This window comes from Anas platyrhynchos, chromosome 1 (assembly GCF_047663525.1).
Source record: "Anas platyrhynchos isolate ZD024472 breed Pekin duck chromosome 1, IASCAAS_PekinDuck_T2T, whole genome shotgun sequence".
Taxonomy (NCBI): Eukaryota; Metazoa; Chordata; class Aves; order Anseriformes; family Anatidae; genus Anas; species Anas platyrhynchos.
This window is the reverse complement of record NC_092587.1, coordinates 186,877,695-186,898,029: the sequence shown is the minus strand read 5'-3', so window position 1 is coordinate 186,898,029 and position 20,335 is coordinate 186,877,695. Positions and strand designations below refer to the sequence as shown.

General features: G+C 42.3%; 1 protein-coding gene across 13 annotated transcripts in view; it reads right to left on the bottom strand.

Moving 5' to 3' along the window:
- Positions 1–20,335, bottom strand: part of SPATA13 (spermatogenesis associated 13) — a 163,716-nt gene that overhangs the window by 13,310 nt on the left and 130,071 nt on the right. For 9 of the 13 annotated variants that reach the window (XM_027469295.3, XM_021274482.4, XM_072032670.1 and 6 more), the window contains 7 exons: positions 18,948–19,310; positions 16,970–17,114; positions 6,614–6,750; positions 5,998–6,177; positions 4,770–4,955; positions 2,023–2,202; positions 1,094–1,326 (listed from right to left, as the gene is read on the bottom strand). In XM_027469295.3, the coding sequence (XP_027325096.1) occupies positions 1,094–1,326; positions 2,023–2,202; positions 4,770–4,955; positions 5,998–6,177; positions 6,614–6,750; positions 16,970–17,114; positions 18,948–19,310 (1,424 nt within the window). Of the gene's footprint in view, positions 1–1,093; positions 1,327–2,022; positions 2,203–4,769; positions 4,956–5,997; positions 6,178–6,613; positions 6,801–8,697; positions 8,930–16,969; positions 17,115–18,947; positions 19,311–20,335 lie in introns of those variants that run through there. The other 4 variants (XM_072032669.1, XM_072032671.1, XM_013102456.5 and 1 more) reach the window with 4 other exon arrangements.

Genomic DNA, 20,335 nt, shown 5'->3' with positions numbered 1-20,335 from the left:
TCTATTTTCTGAGGAGCTGTTCTTCCACACTACATTTCCTGTCCTGTTAAGGTCGCCACCCAGATTTATATTTTTCTCTGATTTTCTTTATTGGCATTATTTCAGTGAGTGGTAAAGACCCACCTTGGGAAGAAAGGTAAAAGGGAACATTATGCTTGGGTCTAGTGAAAAATTCAGTTTTGAGAGACTGGGATCTTTACACTGCGATGAAAAGAAAAAAAAAAAAAAACAAAAAAAAAACTGAACAGTACATCTAGCACATATTCAGAAAACCTGGTGAAGTAGCTCAGATAGGAAGAAGTCTACAAAGAGTGTAGATTACAAGAACCCTCACAGCAAGTTTTTATGGAACTGGTATGGAAATACTGATCCCCAAGTATTCTGTATTTATTTTGGGGCAATAAGCATTAGTCTTCAAGTTACTGGGAGTACACCCTACATTTAGCAGAACTTTTCATCAGAAGATCACAACAACAAATGCAAAAATACCTTGGAAATCCCTGAACAACAACATTTTGCTAACATTTTCTTATAAAATTTTGTTAACATTATTTGCTGTTTCCTTTGATTAATCATTCTTTCTTAGCTTTTTCCCTCTTGGTTCTCCCTGTGCTCTCACAGTTTGTAACTACATTTTCTAGTGGGTTCAAGAAAGAATTCATTCTATAACACCTTTCCTCTGCAGTGTTTATTACTAGTAAATTTCAAAAAACATTACCTTCAAATTTGCTCAGATTGTGTTTTTGTTCTAAGGCCCTCTGCCTTTTCATGTATCCACAACATTTATGCAGCTTCTCCCTTTCTTCTGTGGACTTCCTTCTTCTCTTTGACACAACGGCTTTTTTCACTGATTTACAAATCCCTCCCTCCATCCTATTTCAGCACCTTCCTCTTTTCCTTTTCCCTCTTTCACTTATTCCTCAATTCCATCTTACACACTGACAGTCTCCTGCGCTACGTTTCAGATTCTGTTTTTGTTAATATTGTTATGGTTCCAAGATGCCATCAGGAGCTCCCATCTGTGTTGTATCACCCAGAAGGTTTCAATAATTACATGTTATCACTGATTTAAGATTTATCTTAATTCTCTCACCTGTGCTCCTGAGTGGTATATTTGAGCAATTCTGCAAGCTGCAGAGGGTATTTGCAGATTTTCTGTACAGGCGTGAGAAGAAAACCATCAATGGCAATGTCAATCATCTGCTGGAGCAAGCGACAGGCCTCAAAGAAGTGACGGTATTTGCCCTGTTTCATTAGCTTGGAAAGTTCAATGCAGGCACTGGGATGATTGTTACAGTATTCCGAATAAATAGCAAAGCCTTCTTGCTACAGGAAAAATAGAAAAAAACAATCAAAGCTTCAACTAAAGTATTTGACTATAAAGAAGAGTATTTTTTTTAATACAATAATATACTTACTATATCTAGTTATATTAATTAATCCATATCCTATGTGGTATCCAAACTCAGTAACAACCGGCCTTGAAACTATATAGAAATCTAATCTGTGACTGTCAAAACTATGCACCTTCTTTGTATGAACAGAGACAGAGGCCTTTGTTCAGTCAGAATCATCAAGCCCAGTACTTCAAGAAATATTTTGCCTTCGGAAAAATCTTGGAAATTAGAAGGCCTCGACAGCTATAGGTTTAGCAGGTGTCTAACACGAATTAAGACTTTCTCCCCCCCACTTTCTATCCTGATTTTCTTTAGGAAGTTGTTGCATTCCCAACTAAGCAATCTAAGATTATTGTAGATATTCCAAATCATCTGTGATCACTACAGTTTTGAAAAGAAAACCTAAAATTGTGTATAATGATACATGCTTGCTAAAGATAAGGAGAAATCTGAAATATTTAAATAATTATTTAACTTAGTTTTAAATAGTTTACATTCTAAAATGTAAGATTAGTACACTTAGATCAGTATTTGATTGGCACTTGTCAAACCTCCTAACACCCTAAGAGCATTTTCTTATCGTGTTTTATTTGTTTCATAACTAAAATCAACTTTTGCGACATACATGTTGAAGAAAGCATGATCCTATCTCACTCAGATGAGGTTCCTCTTTGTTGTACTGTTTCTCAAGATCCTTCAGAAACTTTCTTTGGAATTTGTAAATATCCTCAATATTTCCAAAAATGGTGCTTAACTGGGCTGTGGTGAACATTCCTGTATGTTTGCGACACTGACGAATATAACCCTAGAAATGAGACAAAAAAACTCTTTAGTTTGAAGATACAAAAACAGATTCTACCCTGTAGCATCCCACTGAACTGGCAAAACCCTGTGATCTGCAAGCACAAGTGGTTTCCCAGCCATGCATAAATGCCTGGACAAGCAATTTCAGATTTATGCCCAAATTGATTGTTCCAATCCAATTTCTGTCTCACAGTACACTAAATGCATCAGGGAACCAGATATCTGCACCACGGGTAAAGCTCATGGCAGGACCCAGTCTAAGCAATAGAAGCACAATTAAGAACATATTATAATACTGCCAGAATGCTACTGGTTGTTCAAATACAGATAGTACTGGTGAAGGGGTAACAATACCAGCAAGACTTGTGTAAAAATATGATCTCTTTTTCCTTTTATTTTCGTTACTTGCAAGAACATCACATGGGTCCGGGTCCTTTGTATCCAGTGTAAGCAGATGCATAACCAAGTCCTTCATTTCGAAAATGCCCTTGAAGCAAATTCTACTCTGCTTTCAGTAACCAATATCAGATCCTATCAGCATCCACATAGCAAGGAGGCAAAGATGAGGTCAGGGGGCTCTTACAGGCTCCAACAATCAGCAGCTGCCACCACACACAGACGGGAAGTCCTCAGGTACCTGCTCCACACAGCTGACAGGGGAGAGGAGGATGTAGAACAGCAGCTGATATCAAGAAGCACCAGCTGTGCTCAGATTCCCCTATCAGTTACAGTGCCTGGGTGCAGATGTGCCCACAGGGTAACTGGTATGATGGGCATTATGTGCTAGGCTCCTCTATTTGGCTGCTTCCAGGTTTCTCCCAAATCACTCTGGGATTGGGGGAGCAGACAGCTGTAAAAAGCCTGCAGCTGCTCCAGTGAGGTTTACCAGGAAGCATCCCTGAGCACTGCTGGTGCTGTTAGGAACATCCCTGTCTCCTGCACAGCCATCTGCTCTGAGTGCTGTGCAGTGGCTACACTGCATGCCAACCACCACCATCAGGAGGATAACTCCAGCAAGAAGCAGGAGCCTCTGTGCAGCTTTTCAATGTGGATGGCAGGCAATTTGTGAACACAACTGGTTTTTCTGGGTATCTACCAGCTTTGTGATTCTGACTGCACCAACCCTAGTGATTCATTCTAGTGCAGGCCTGGCACATTTGCATTATTATCTGCAGTAGCTTTTCTGGCTCAGTCCCAGCCCTACCTGAATGTGTTTTCAGTGTTCTGCTTGTACCACCCTACAAATTCACTCAGAGGAAAGCAAACCACCTCTACCCCACATGCTGAGCGTGCAGCACCATTTCTCTACTTGGAAAGTTTGTTTGCTGTTCTGTACTAAACTGAACAGGCATGTCTTTAAAAAGAAGAGTTATAGAAGATATGTATTAGAGAGATTTAATCATTAATAGCAGTCTAAAAATTAATAGGTCAGTAAAATACGAAAGCTGTATCCTAGAACTCAGCTAACCATGGGAGCAATGCAGCTGTGTGTACAAATTCGTCCCTCATCTTCTAGGCAGCCAGTCAAACTTGATAGCGTATGTAAATAGTGAATCCAAATGACAAGACTTAGATTTAATGTTTGTTTGTTTTTTTAAAAATAACCTGCAAGCTAGCAACAATTTTTTGTCTTCTTGTCTTCCCATTTATCTTTCTTCAAACTGCATTAAAAAGGCCTGATCCACAAAGAGGGAGGAAGAAAGGAAGAAAAGGAAAAAGAAAAGGAAAAAGAAAACACAAAAAGAAAACGAAAAAGAAAAACAACACTGTTGTCATGTCTACTTTGCTGTCCATGAAAGAATCTAATGAGTGGCGGACTAAAGGATGACAACATGACTAATACAGAGAGAGAACCAGTAAACCAAGTATAGAAAGAATATTTTGATAGGTTGCTTAGCACCCATTCAGATGGTCAGCACAAGTACACGTCAAATACAGGGCAAATGCATCACAGTCCACATCAGAAAAGGCAAGTATCAGTGAAAAGTATTAAGAAGCTTCTTCTTGACTGAGTGCGGTCTTCCAAGAAAGCTTGAATAAAAAGAAAGAAAAAACACTGTGTTCTTGCTATTTCACAGTTCAAACATGCAAACTAGTCCTAGAACATCTTGAAAGACTTCATAGCTCCTAAGCATCAACAAAAGTCTCTTTGCTGGAGAAAACAAAAAAAATCTCACCCAGCAAACTTTCTCTTTGCATGATACTTTCATAGAGCTTAGTCTGTGAACTGTAGCAGATTTTATTAATTACTGCAAGTTTTCTATCTAAACCAAGTGATAAAATGTCTCAAATAAACTAGACTTCCTCTCATTTATTTTTATAGAAATAGTAGTCAGACAAGTGAACTATTTTTTCCACGTCAAAAGTGGATTTTTTTTTTTTTAAAAAAAAGGAAGCGGTGCCTTGTGGCTGTCTGTGGAGAGGAAACCCTTATGAGGGCATGACAAGGTTCTGACTGGCAGTGCAATTGGGAATATTATGAGCTGCGACAATACTCCAGTTCTTAACTTAGATGGGATGTTTTGTTCACACTAGGTCAGCAGAATGCCTTCAGGTTAAAGCATGTACCTCACAGATGTCCTTGAGATGCTTGATATAGACTCGTTCTGTGTTCATAATTTCCTGTATAACGTTGGTTCTCATCTGATCCTTGTTTTCAGCTATTTTCTGACGATGCTTGCTGATATCTGCATCTTGTTCTTCATCCTGGATACTACTACAATTCTCCGGCAGTTCTTCCTGATTGACTCGCAGCTGCAGCCAGAACAAACAAAGCAAACTAGAGTAAAACAGCCAACTTCTACAGAGCATGACAAGACTGTTACAAAGTTCTTACAATTAAGAGAGGACATGTGACACAAATGTTCCCATTCCTGCCTTACAAGGGGGGGTTCTGCAACAGGATTTATCTCATTATACTCACTGGATATTCAAATAAAGTGCTGAGATTTGTCTAGTTGGCTAAATAAATGGCTTCCTACTCCCATTTTCTGAGAGATAATGTTGTGCTGCCTGTGTATTTTACAGATTTATTTGTCTCCCTTACTAACAGTTTATGTATTATTTTGGCCAACTCAGCTTATAAGCAAAAATTTCAAAAGTAGACAATTCATTCAAGTACTTCTAAATAGTTTCCCTCTGCCCCAGCTGCCTGTCTGCACAATGTGGATAACAGCACCTTCTTTGTCCACTTTTGTCTGATTGCCCATTTTGGTTGAAGAACTAAGAATAGTAAAGGCAGGAGCCACATTTTGCACTTTGTGTAGTACTTAATATTTTGTAGCCCAAGTTTCCTAATGGGCTCTCAAAAAGTAAAATAAATTGTGAAATATATTTCAATGTCGTGTTATGTCTGACTAAGGAGTTCAGACTCCTACAGAATTATGTGGTAATAAATTTTGCCTGTTTCATCAAGAAATCTCTGCAGTAACAGAAGAGAGCAGCACGCAGCACAGCTTTCCCATCTCGCATACAAACTGCTGTATCCTCTCTGTATACACTGATTGCTTCTGGCTGAGCTTCCTGCTGTCCTCATTTCTACTTGTGAAACTCCTTTGGTTACAAATGGGACACACAAAAGAAGAAGTGAGAATAAAAGGTGTCAGGAGCTAGTGGTGTGATTTTCTACTGCTTTATAACTTGTGAAGTCATTAGGAGTTACACCACTGATGTTCAGATGCAAAAATGCTGATGATCAGGCCCTTCATTTAGATGTAATGCCACAGTCATTGCTTCATTCCGTTCTACTATAAGGAACCTTGCCTGACAATGGTGCAAAAACAACAGAGTTACTCACCCTGACAAAACTAGCTGGAAACCAGGCTTCCTTGTCCTCAATTCTTCCCCACCACCAGTCTTTGTTGGAAGCTTCTAGGACTCTAATGACATCTCCAGCTTTGAATCCCAGCTCTTGATCATCCATAGTCACATGGTCCCAGAGAGCTTCTGCATGGACAATGCTGCCATCGCTTATCAGCTGAAATGGGAAGAGAAAGAGGATGTGAAAGACAAAGGATAAACAATGAACTATTTATAAATTCCTAAAAAGACCAAAATGTCTCACTAGAGTGCCTGAGATTAATCCTTTTACAAGATGAAATTAAAACTTCTGGATCTTCAGAAACCCATGCATGCATTTACTAGAGTAAGAATGATTAGAGTCCTACTCCAGAGCAGTTAGATAGCTAATGAATTAGGGTCTCAGCTAAGTCCTAGTCACCATGCTCTTCCCTTGGCATCTGCTCTGGGACTCTGTCAGAGGCAGGATGCCGCTGCTGCTGGATACTTCATCATGATGCCTGCAGTCATTACTCTTTTTATTAATAAAAAACCTCAGGCCTGAGGAAAACATGCACTCCATCCCAATAACAATGCAAAGATTCCCCACAGCAGCTTGCAGCCCAGGATGTTACCTCATTAATGGCGAGCTGTTCCCCTCCAGGCTGCAGGTACCTCGGCGTGGCTTGGCAGAGTTCCTCATAACTGTAATCTTCCTCGCTGCCATTGTCATCCACCAACGCTGAGGATTCTGTCCCACCATCTGCAGCAGCTAAAACAAAGGTGGAACAGCTGTTTGTGCAATCATTTTTATACAGGCGCCTATTCCAAAAACAAAACAATGTGAAAGGAATTGCTTAGGAGTTGCCTTTGTTGTTACAAGTATAACAATAACAATGAAAGTGTAGGGTTCTCAGGAAAGCCACTTTTCTCTTGTGAAATACTTTTTACTCTTCTTTGTAATTTTCTCATTTAGTATGGGATGAAACAGAAATATTCTCTTTTGTCTGTGTTAAAAATAGAACTACAAACTTTTTTTTTTTTTTTTAATTGCAGAGGAAATGTAAAACAATCTGAACCAGAAGAGAGGTGTTGGTGCAGTTCCCCACAGCACAGCACGTGAGAGCTCTTGTGGGCTACTGGCAGCCAGAGGGGGCCACTGCCAGCCCCCAGCTCTGTCACATCCCTCTGCACACTCCCACTGGGACACAGTGGGATTGTAAGGGGTGGGCACCCCACACCTTGTAAAGAAGCACAGGTCAGAGCTACGATGAGCCTCACCGTGTCTATACAGCCACATAAGCCATCGAATATCATTGAATGAGAAGGACTGATGTGGGGAGCAGTAATACCATCTGACTCGGATCCACACACCCAGTGCTAGACCCTTTTATACCAGGCTTGCCTTTGAAAGCCAGCTGTAACATCCAAAACAGATCTGGGGAGGAGCTAATAACCATGAGGTGTTCATGGCCCGGTGCTTGAGTGCACCCTCTGGTCCCCCTCAATTTATGCCTAAAGGTCTATTCCTGCAGCTGGCCCAAGCCACAAATAAACATTGTCTGAAGATCGCACAGTGCTCAAGAATTCCAATCACAAATAATATTCGAAATATGCTGCTAGTGTTTAACTCCCTTTTCAATGGTTGTGGCATCCCAGATAAGCTCCCATGTGGACGAGCCAGCACAGCATCCCCTTCACTTTCAAAGGGGAAGGACCTTTCAGATGCATTCTTGAACCTGCCGCTGCCTCCTGCCCCTGCCTCTCTGCCCTGCTCTGTGCCCGTGCTCTGACTCCAGGCTCCAGAAGCATGAACATAGCAGGGAGATGGCTTTGCTGTGCCCCACACTGTGCCACAATTGACACGCTGCAGCCTGTCAGCTATTTGCTTTATGGGCAGAACCACTTCCACCCCCCGCCTCGTAGGTGCTCATACCATTGCTAGCATCTCTGGTCGTCCCTGTAATCATTTGCGGAAGAGATCAAAGCTGGCAGCTGCACAAATTAACTAAAAAAGATTTTTGTTTTCTTTAAAAATGGAAAAATATGCCATCATCTTGATTCTACTGCTCCATTCTACCCCCCAGCATTTTACACAGGCACTCACGTTAATGGTATAATGACCTAACCGGGGAGGATGCCGAATCCCTAATTAAAAAAATAAATAAATAAAAAACTTTTCCCCTAAAGACTCATAAACCTGAGCACTGACAAACTTCTCAAATACATCCTGTAAAACTTCCTGCAACTGCTTTATTAAAAAAAAATCTGCAAATAAATAATTCACAAAAATCGATTTTTCGCTTCTAAATCATCAACAACAAAAAAATCACCCCAGTGATTCTTTATCCATCCTCCCTGCACCATCAGTGCTGCCTGCTGGTTTTGTTCCAGTACCGGTGGCACATCAAAACGCCCTAATTCCTTTAGCTCCAGATGAAAAACGAGTGGAGTTTGGGGACCGATCGCTGCTCGCTGTTCCTCACTGAGCCCACATGCCTGCATTGTCTGTGTAGTCACGCTCGAGCGAAACGCAGCCCCGGTGCCTGTTCCTCTGCCAGCGAGCGGCAGGGACGGGATGCAAAAACTCACAAAACTTAAAGGGACGATGTGGGACCGACTATGTCCCCTGTCACCAGACCACCGCCACCAAGCCCCCTCCATTGCAGCAGACCCCCTCAACCCACAAAGCAACATGCTCCCAGCACTTCATACTCACACGTACCCATCTGCAGGCTCTCCAGGCTCCAAAATCTCGCCATCCCACCGCGGGCTACCATGCTGCCGCCGCCCGGGGCCTGGTGGGGAAGGGTCTCGCTTTGCCCCCACAGCCACCTCGCCTCACACTGCTGCGGGCTGACCCGGAGGGTTCGGGGGCGACACGGATGGGATGTGGCTGTGGGGCTGCCGGAGGCTGCCGGGTGCTGGCGGGGAGGGAGGGCCGGGAAGGCAGCAGGAGGCGGCTCCCCTGGTGCCGGGGAGGGCCTTGGGTTGTCGGCAGAGAAGGGTGAGCTCAGTGCCGGGTGTAGCCACCACCGCTCAACGGGAACAGCCGGAGGGGTGTGGGGTGTTCCTGGTGTTGCAGCAGCGGGTATCAGCCCGTCTCTGTCTCGTTACGCCAGCTACAAGTCCAGCAGGGAGCAACAAAGGAGTTGTGTTTTTTTTTTGTTCGCGTTTTTGCATGGCTGTTAAAACTTCTGCCGTGCTGCTAAATGCTGTGTCATTATGTAGGGCACGGGCAGCAGAAATGCCAAGGCTGCGGCAGAGTGCCCCATGGGAGAAAGGGGAGGAGGGGGTGAAGGCATTTTCTCACACAAACCTCAAGTAGGGAGTGAAAACGGTGCCCGAGCAGCAGGGCTTCAGTACCTCAGCTCCTTTGCTTGCCCCAGCTCAGCATTTACCCCCCCCCACCTCTATGCTGTTTCTCCCTCATGCGTGGGCGAGCAGATGTGGGAGCTCCGCAGCCCCCGCTGCACCCCACGCTCGGAGGTTTTCCACACGTGTCACAGCCCTCCAGTGACGAGCTGGGAAGCTCCACCACCTTCATGAATCATCCTCCACCTGCACGCCGTGTCGTTGCTCACCTCAGCCCGTGCTTTAGCCGGGGCCTGCCCCCTCCAGCGGGACACTGGCTGTGCCATTTTCGCACACAGCCGTCTCTCAACACCCACCGACAGCCATGTGGCTTCCCACAGCCTCGGAGGGAGGCTGACAGGCCAAGAATCGCACGGCCATGTTAATGCCATCTTCTCACAAAAATCCAGACTATGCTGCCCGTGACCGGGGACCAGGAGGAATCCCTTTCTGAACTGCCCAACTTCCCTGTTATTTCTTGCTGCAGGCAGACTTGGTGGATCTCACAGTAAGCTGCTACGTATTACAAGATGCTTACTCACATACCCACGCATTCTTCTCAGAGTCGGTAAAACACAACTGAACAAACAGGAACCAGCTAAAGAAACACTCGTGTATGTCACTGCGAAGTGCCGACCACCCTGGGACCTGCAAGTGAAGGCTTCGCGCATCTCAGCGGCCACAACACAAGCCCTCAGCCATGTCAAAACCCTACTTGCAGGGGAAAAAACGTCTGAACCGCCATGGGAAAACCAGATCGAAAGCCACGCTGCTCTTCGAGAAGAGACATTAAAAATGATCTGTGAAAACCAGTCTTGTGGCTTGACTGTCGCAAACTGGAGCAGAACGGGTGCGTTTGCCCGATGACTCACCCAGCGCGACTGTGTGGGCCGCTGCCAGGCAGGGAGAGCTGTTCTGCCTCCTCTGCACGCTCACAGCTAGCGATTGTGTGGCCCTAAACGGAGCTGCCAAAGTGCTCGCTTGGGGTGAGCTGGTGGAGGATTCATTTCCTCGCCCCATCGGGGACAGGCGGCGCGGGCTGTCCTTGGCAGTGGCTGCCCAGCTACCGTGCCCAAACGCACGCTGAGCAGCCTTGCCCAACGCTGAAAGGGCTGTGGAGAGTACACACTAAAATACCAAAAGCTAATTCACCACCTGGTGAATATCTGGTTGTAGATACCCCTCTGGTGACCGATCCCAGCTCAGCGGTTTGAGAGCAAGCATGGGAAGCTGAAACACTGCTTTTTGTTTGTCTTAAAACAGTCTGCTCAGACTGCAGGAAGTACAGAACATGTAATAAATCCTAACATCACTCTGAGCATGTAATAAGCCCTGCTTTATTCCTTCCTCAATTTTCAAATGAGGCTTTACGTATGAAAATGCCATGTCCCCATCCCAGGGCAGACCAAAGGTTCTTCCAACCCCCTGCTCTCCCTCTGACAGCAGCCAGCAGCAGATGCCCAGGGAAGAGCATAAAACCAGACGAGGCATGTAATGGGGTTTTTCTGATGTACTTTCCTACAGCCCAGCTATCTGCAGATCAGAGGCAGATTCCTCCTGGGGCAGAAGTGATATCTTGGTGTTTAATGAGCTGATTTTTTCAAATCACTTTCTGAATTTTTGCAAGCTTCTGGGATCTGAGATATCATGTGTAGCAATTAGTTTCGTAGTTTAATTTTACAGAATATGAAAACCATCTTTTGTTTTGAACTTACTATCTGGCAATTTCATTAAGCTCTTACATTACTGGAAACAATAACAATTATCTGTTCATTTTTCCTATGCCAATCAGTGTATAGACATTTTTTTTCCACTATTGTTCTTTTGTCCAAGCTGAAGAGCCCAAGCCTAGTTAACCATTCTTCACACGGAGACACTGAATAGATTTTCTTATCCTCTTTGCCTTTCTCTGTGTCGTCCCTTGTAAGAAATGCCTTATGAGGTGGAAAGGAACGGGTAGATGGCCCCCCACACACCACACCAACAGCACAATCAGGCTTTCTGCTTTGTTCTCTGTTCCCTTCCTACAAAGTCCTGCTCTTCTATTTACTGTTTTGACGGTTACTATGTGCTGAAATGACATTTTAGTTATCTATTACAATTGCAAGAGCTTCTCCTGAAAGGCACCTAGTTCAAAGTCCACTCGTCGGTACGCACGCCAGGCTTCTTTTCCTCCATGTGCACTACCTCGCCTTTATCAACACCGAGTGTCACCTGCCACCAGTGAAAAGAGCTGTGCCTTCCTACTGTGAAATCCTCCTGCAACTGTTCAAGCAGCTTATGTTTTCACTGCTGTGAATAATTCAGCCCACAAGCAAAAACCGTAATTTCATTCCGCACCTCCCTCCCTTCCCACGTTATCTGCGAAGACGCTGAACAGCAGAACACCAGCTCCGTCCCTCACATCTCCACTTGTTGCCTCTCACCTTAAGAAGAAGAACCACTTTCCTCCTCTCTTAGTGCTTCATCAATTTGATCTTCCTGTGCAAGAGGATCTTCCTTCTCATCCCAGGCCTCTATTAAGAGACCATGTCGAAGGCCTTTGGAAGGCCCTCATAAACTATACACACTGCATCTCCCAGTCATACCCTTGCTGATTTTTTCAGAAAACCTAATCAATCCATGGGGCACAACTTCCCTCTACATAATGCACATTGACTCTTCTTCATCCTAAGGAACCACCACTGTTTGGTCACTCTCTCTTATATTATTTAGGTTCTAATTACATTATTTTTATATTTTATGTACTATTATGTCAGGCTAATTGGTCTACTGCTCTCTGGCTCCCTCCTGGTACTTCATGAACAGTTATCCCATCACTGCCTTCCCCCTGCCTTCCAAGCCAATTTCAAGCAACGAATAGCATGCTGGAGACAGTAGCTCTGCAAAGTCATTCTTAAATCCCTGACGAGTTCTGGCAATTTGTTACTATTCATTTAGTTACTCTAAAACTTTTACTGACATTTTAGGACAGATCACTATCTAATTTGAGCTCAGGTTTTATTTCACAGTCACTGACAAGGCCTTCAAGCTGTCTGGCAGTCTGCTGGGTTCTCACATTTTTGAAAATGGACTTCATTTTTATGTCTGTAGCAAACTGTTTCTATTTTCATGTACTTTTACATCAAAATCACCAGTTTATTTTTTCTATTTGGATACAATTCAGCAATCTGAAGGATGCCTGCTTTTTCTTCTCATTGTTTCTTTTCCCCTGTGTTTAATGACAGAACCCTTTTCTGGTATTTCCAAATTCTGTTTCGACAAGTGGCATGAATTTGCTCCAAGCGTCTAATATGCAGTCCTTGAACACTCTCCATGCTGCCTGCAAGCACTCACCACTTTTGTCTACTCCTTTAAATTCCTTTGCTACATGAGTGACTTCTCATTTTTAATTCCTCTCCTTTCTTTTAAATTAAAACACATCCTGCACTGGATTTTTTTACTCTCCTCACTCCTGCAAGGATATTGGTTCAGATTGCATTATGGATTCAGAGGGCAAGATTCAATATCTGTCTAAATTTGGTCAACAAACTGCACCCCAAATTCTCTGTGTCCTCCAATCAAGGTCAACAAGCTCAGCTGTAGAAGCATCCCACCCTCACAGAGTAGCTCTTGTGTGATCCTGCACACATACCTCAGGAATGATTCAAGAATTGTTTCCCTTCCTGTAGGTTTCCTGGTTAGCTGCACCAAGAAGTTATTTACGGTACACCTAAAAATGTAGTTCTGTGCCCCATTACAGTGCTTAATGCAAACAGCAGTGATTTAAGTCTGGTTTTATGTTTGCTGCCCTTGACACTTCTCAGATTTCCTTAGTTTGTCACATTTACTTTTGATTTGTCATTATTAGTGTGATCTCAGGTGGTTTATAATTTAATCCCTTTACTATACTTTTGAATATTTCCAGACCATGGATCCTGTACCACTTGCTGATATAGTTAACTTGTTAGTTTTCCTTTAATACATTAGAAACACTCTTTCACTGGCACAACCTTTTCTGTTATTCCTATAAAACTTGCACAATGATAATAAGCTCCACTGGTTATCCTCCTTCGACCACATTTACAATATACCTATTATGCCACGTAGCTCCTTTAAAATACGTGTATTTCTCCATCTCACTCTTTAAACCTCTTTAAACCTCCACTACAACTGGCAGAGTTTCCAGTTGTTCTAAATAATTTTTAAACAACACTTGTCCAATAGCTCCTGATTATTTTGTACAGTTTTGCTAACTTCTGCCTCATCCTTCATTTGAGGAAGAAGTGATCATTGACATTACCTGTAAGGATGCGTTGTCCCGTTGTGTATTACTTCACTTTGCCAGTTTTCCCCTAATTCTTTGTTTAGAAACTGCTCTATAATCTTATGATTTGCATGTCAGCAGCCTGCTTTTGTTTTGGCTTACAAAACAAAGGATCTTTTCATTTCAAATGTTCCTCAGTTCATAAATAATCTAAATCTCCCTCTTTTTTATACCATTTTCTGCAGGAAGGTGCCTGAAGGTACAAAGGCCTCTCTGTCTGACACCAAGCATGTTATCGGCAGCATTTTGGACAACCTTACCATTGGGTTCCAGGTCTTCTAGTTTCTACCCGACAGTTTCAGCTCTGCCTCCAGTGTGTCCCTCCTCAGGGCACCCACCTGCTCACTGCGACCAGCTCCCCTCCACAGTCCCGAGGACTGCCCAGATGCACCAGCTCCTCCCTACAGATGTTGTCCTGTTTGCATCACCAAGCTCAGGTATCTATGCAACTAACGATTCCATCACCCACCAACATAGATTTTACCTTCTGGAGTCAATTGACTCCCATCCCTGAAAGCATCAGAGCCATCACCCTCCACTCCAGAGACTTTTCTGTCCTCTGCACCACTGCGACTGCCTCGCCTGTAGGAATGGATTGTGTGATACCCCTTAAACTCCTGTCAATGAATCTTTCTGGTCCCCTGAGCTTTTCAGACACCTTGGCTGCAGAATACAGCAACTGGCCTCCAGCTGCCACTGAAGAAAGTAATAGGTCTTCCATGGGTCCTCTGCCACATCTGTCAGCCCTATGCAGATATTGGGGTATCCCACACAGTACTGTACACCTGGGGTGGGAAACTGCATCAAGGCCTAGACCACCACTGCTTGTGATGGCAGTTTGACAGTGCAACTCTTACGTAGGTACCCATATTTAGACTAAATTTAGGTGACGTAAACTGAATTCCACCCCTCCTACTTGGAGCTGAGGCTATCCAAAGTTCACAGACGCATTTAGCCAAATTCAAGTCCCACACCACAGAATGTGAACAAGACATCGTTTTAAAGATGCTTATACAAACTTCCTCTATTGTGATAAATTGGTAACCTCTTTAATATAATTTAAACTTGTAACCCCGTAAGCACAAGACTAGCATTATGAGTCTCAAGGGAATTTTCCCTTAGGTGCTGGCTGGTTTTGTCTCCTATAGTTTGATGATTTGCTGTCCTGTAACAGCCGTTTTCTAAAAATTTATATCTCCAAGTCTACCTCCTATTGTTATAAAAGTAGCCATACAATATATTAGGCTTTAGCAAGTCACTAAAATAAGATACCACTGGTTTTTAAGGCTAGGGTTTAGAATTTCTGCCTATAATAAAGGGCTTTTGTGTTATCAAATTTCACTGTATATGAGCAAACAAAAAACTCTCACATGTTCAAAGACAAGGAAATGCCTTGTGAATTTAAGAGAAAAAGGAAAAGAGATCAGAATGTGTGACACGGGTCACTTTATTATTTTCTACTACAGCTACTTAAAAGATCTCTGCAACTGCCCTTAAACTGTGAAGCCCATGATATTCCCCATTTGCCTTCAGGGCTTTGATTTAAAAAGCTCTTCCTGTTCAATGGCTATGTTTATTGTAACAAGTCATGAAAGTCACATCTAGCATAATCAGTACTGCTTTGGCTTCATTGTCTTGAAAAGTGGCAGAAATCTTGCTTTGTGCATTTGTCATCATGATGCTTACATTGGGGAGACCAGTTATTCTAAAGCTACATACCTGGAAATATACTACTCTCAGGCAGCTGTCTAAGGTTAGCTAATTAATATCATTTCATGTGATTTCCAAATACAAAATGGACAGGACAACTAAAAATAAAAAACATAAAATTCCTACTCTGTGATAGTTAAATAATTTCTTTTTTCTAAACAAGCTGGTGACAAACCTGGTCATCTGTGGGGAGCCCTTCTCAAATCATGGACCGAGCTACTGTGAGAAGCAAGGGTTTCAGAATTAGATGTAATTTACCTCTACATCTAATCTAGATCATTAATTACACTGAGGTACCTAGAGCAAGGACACATTCCAGACATGGGTTTTAAAGTAGTTCCCAATATTTTCCTACAATATAAATTAAAAGGAAAACACTGATATTGTATATATAATGTATCTCATTGCTATAGGTAGAAATTATGAACTCTTTTTCTTGGAAAGCATGTTTCAAAAAAAAACCTGCCTAATATTGATGCTCTACTTTGGGCTGGAAAATGCAGTTTTAAAATGTTCCTATATAAATTAATTTGTAGTTGACAGATTTTTTTTTAGCAGAACTTGGATATTATTAGACTAAAACTTAGAATCATATAAGCCAAGTACTAGTAAACATATGTATCATTTTAATACAGAAAACATTGAAAATGCTATTTGTTACGTTCCCTGCTTCAGTCATAGCAAGTCCTCATCCAGACATCTTTACTGATTCTGTGCACAGGGAGGCAGAATGAAGGCTCCCAGCAATGCTTTTTTCACTATTATCAGTGAAGGATCTAAAGTGAACACTTTGCCATTTCTGACACTCTTCAGGGAGGCACAAGTAACTGTTCAGATTACGCTCACAGTGAAAGAACACGAATTGCACTAACCCAGACTCTTCTCATATCATCTGCCAAAAAACGTTTCACTAATACTAGACAGGACTTTATATTAACTCCAGATAGCTTTGCATGCTAACAGTAAACAATTACAGAAAAAGCACACAGGACATATCAAAGGCTGATAAAGAGTACTGCTCTTTAAGCAATCTTTTGCTTAAATTTCCCTGAAAAGGCAATCTTTTCCAAGAATCTGTTAAACCACAGATCTGTTAAAATCTGTTAAATCTGGTTAAACCACAACATCATAATGCACCTGAAACCTGGCTGGGCTGCATTTACCCAGAGTGAGCAACTGCAGCTGCACACACTTCTCTGAACCAAATTGTTGCATTATTTAAGGCTTTTCTACCTAGGAAGTTAAACCAAATGCACGACAACAAAAAATGTAAAATACATGTGGTATGTCTACGAACACAAGCACATTACACCTTATTTCCTTCATGTTCCATTATTATCTGTAGGCAAGTATGTGAACACTGAGGATGGAAAATACAGGAGCACAAGCAATATGGTAAACTACAGCAATGTCACACAGCAAGTGTGAAAAACAGGTTTTACATGAGCACAGCAGGCTAAGCTACTGATGAGAAAGATAAAGAACTGAGCAACGTAACCATGTAATACTTTGCCAAAGGGTTTGTCTGCAGCCTTTCCTATTCCACAGTGATCTATTTGCTGACCAAGCTGGCACAGGAAGCCGAGACCCAGAGAGAGTTATAAGGACTTGTACGTCTTACCATTAGATGTTCTCATCTGCCGCCGTCGCCCAACGCGGTCCAGGCCGATGGGGGTGCTCTGTGAGAAGGTGAGTGGGCGAAACCTGGCTGAGACAGCTTTGTAGGGGGGCACCTGGTGTGCAGGAACCGGTGGCCGTGTGGCAGGCTGCAGGGAAACAAGAGAAAATCAGGTCTCAGTAAACAACCTACCCACCAGTCCAGCTTGGGTCCAAAGAGTCTCTTCAGGTAGTCCAGCTAGTTACAGGGGCAGTGAACACTCCTACTTCAAGCACCTGTGATGGTGCTTAAGCACTACATCATGTACCCACCATCATCGTGGTAAATATTTTATAATGTTACAGCTCTCTATTAAATTAAAAACGCTATCGCCCTCTCTTACAATTAGCCACGCACTATAATTTTCATCTTGTAATACTCCATCCCTAAATGCTCTGGGATCTAACCAACTTCAGGCTGACACTGTAAGCACCCATCTGAATAATGGTAGAATAACCAACAATTAATTCTACAGCTGGAAGTTGTGTTCATTTACTGGGATGCTTTCTTACTTCAAATAAACATATTGCTTTCAAGTGAAATAAACTTGTTTTACAAGACCAAAATAATTGCCTAAATGATCCCCTGCTCTGAAGATCCCAGGAGTCACATTAAAAAGAGGTAATACTTAATTTACTTATAACTACATAGAAGACATTTTCTTTTATCATATCATTCATTTGCTTAATTATGATTGTACCTATTTGCAAATTCAGTCTAATTTTGTCATCCCTGAACAACTCCATGCTGAACAGCAAAACCTCATCATACAAACTTCAGAGAAACACATCTTTACTCTTCCCTTATCTTTCAGCAATTACTGTTCATAGGCCCTTTATCGAGTAATCTGAAACATCAAGGCATTTTTCATGACCTGTTGACACTCTGCTAGGAAATCAATGATTTAGTATTGTTTGAAAACTGTTTCTCACACCTAAGCTGCCAGATGAAAACAAAACACAACAAAGAAGGAATTAACATTATGCTTCTAAAATATTCCCTTGGGTATTCAAAGCTGCTAAGAAAAAAAATCAGCAAGGTGGAGATCAGTCCTTGAAAATCCCATATAAAATACTTCTTTTTACACATGCATTTCCAGTTCATTATTCTTGTTTTTTCATTTCAGCTACAAATTTACTAAAGACTTCCAAAAACCCCAAGATTCATTCATCTCCTCAGTACTCTAGGAATATCTCGGGATCCTATCACTGAGTAACAACAAAGAGTTAAGTTTGATATATTGCATCAAATAGCTAATAGAAGTAATGCTAATTACTGTAGACAAGTAATTGGCCAATTAAACAACAAAGCTATTTAAGTCTGGGCAATTAATATTTTCTTGGAAGGCTTTAATCCAGACTCCTTCCCCAGTGCTGTTACTCAGTGGTAGGCCTGGAAGGCCACCATTTGGCTTGATAATGTGTCCCTCTTGGGAATGCTCCATAGCTTTGGTTTTGACCACAGCAATTTCTTCTATTGTTGCTTCATTAACTTGAGAACTGCTTTAGGAAGGAGTCCTACAGCATTTATAGAAAGTGGAGGATACCTTACCAGCACTGTGTTACAAAAGCTTTTGAGCCCGAAGCCCTGTAACCTCCTACAGGACAGGGCCATCACTACTAAATACACAGATTTATGACACATAGGTGAGCATAAACCAATATGAGAAGTAACGACCATTCCAAGAAAGAAACAAGGTAATTTACAATACAAAAAAGATTATCCCAAAGTGAGTATCAGGTTTATTCCATGCTGGTTTGCTTTTTAACAACAAGACAAAGTAATTAGTGACAAGGAAAGCAGAATTGTAAGTATATGAAGTCAGCTTGACAAAAGGGAAGGAAGAAAAGGAATCATCCATTCTATTTTCTACGTTGAAGACAGAGACAAGGAAGTGAAAGGGTCTTCTGCAGTCTGCAGAGAGCACATCTCTTAATCTTACTTGTGTCAGCAGACCTTCAATTTCTTCTGCTGGACCGCTTCCATAGAAATTGACCCCACCTATTACAGAGATGGGTCTTCTTTTTCGCCCTCTGTGGTAGCCTACTGTATTGCTTTGGACCGCAGACCCAACAGAAGCCAGTCGTGGCTGATTTTCTCCATCCGTGCAGTCTGTATTCTGTGACTCCACAGCAACTGCATCTTCAGGTATTGAGATACTTCTGATTGACATTTGGCCATAGTCTGAGAGAGGTCTGGGCCGAGACCTTTTTCCAGAGCTCCATCTCCTGGGTGTGACCTTCTGTGTGTCTGTCTTTTCTTCATCCTGGGATGAGGACTTCTTCCAGTGGTCATCAGAAACAACCTTTTTAAATGTGAACAAGTCAAATAAGCCACAAAATTTTCTTTTACTTAATCATTTGTGAGTTTTTCATACGGCAGATCAACTTAACATTGCTAAAGAGAAAGTGTTACCACAAATATGATAAATACAACTGACAACTCAGGAAGACAGTATTTCCTTTGCAAAGTTACATCATATACTGTTTGTGCTAAGTAAGGTTAACACTACATCGTCAGCACCTCTTAGGCAAATAACATCACTAATACCATTAATATCTCACCTAAGACCTCTGCAATAGGAAGAGGACATATCATAAACATTGCAGTCACTAAATCAGGTCTGGCATTCAGTTCTTCGTGCGCACAAGTAATATGACACATAACTTCTGGAAAAAAAAAGCAGCCCACACATATTCCTCTGCTTTACCTCTACCTGGTGATGAAAATGAGCAGTGAGGCTCAGTTGGATGGTTTGCTGATGCCAGGTAACTGTAAGCTGATACCACAACAGGCAGTCGTGCTCCCTCCTCCCACCCACCCACACACCCTCACTTGTGTCAGATCTAGAGACTGTGTGGCCCTGTGTGAATCAGTTGAGCAAGCCGATTCATTTTGGAAGGGAGAAATTAATTTTCTCCCTGATCAGGAAGGTTATAGTCAAGCAGAACAGAACCAGTGATACGACGCTACAACACAAATATGGGCGAAATTAATCTTTTCAGAGAGGAAGCTTGGAAAACAAGCATGTCATTTGTATTCAGCAACAAATTTGGCCCTATAGGTTAATGCCTCCAGCTATCACAATTGTACTATTGTAAATTTAGAAATAAAAGCCTCAACTGAAATACTTATCCAAGGCAATGTTTAGAAGGATTTCAGCGTACTTGGGGTAAGACTGCTGTAAACTTCTCTAGCAAAGCTCCCACAGTTCTTAAGAAGAAAATATTGCGCATAGAAATTTATATTCACTTTTCCCTCCAATTTCCAAATTCTCAGTGTTTCCCTGGCTTTTCCTGGCTTCTTAAAGGGAGTGTCTCTGGGCTGGGT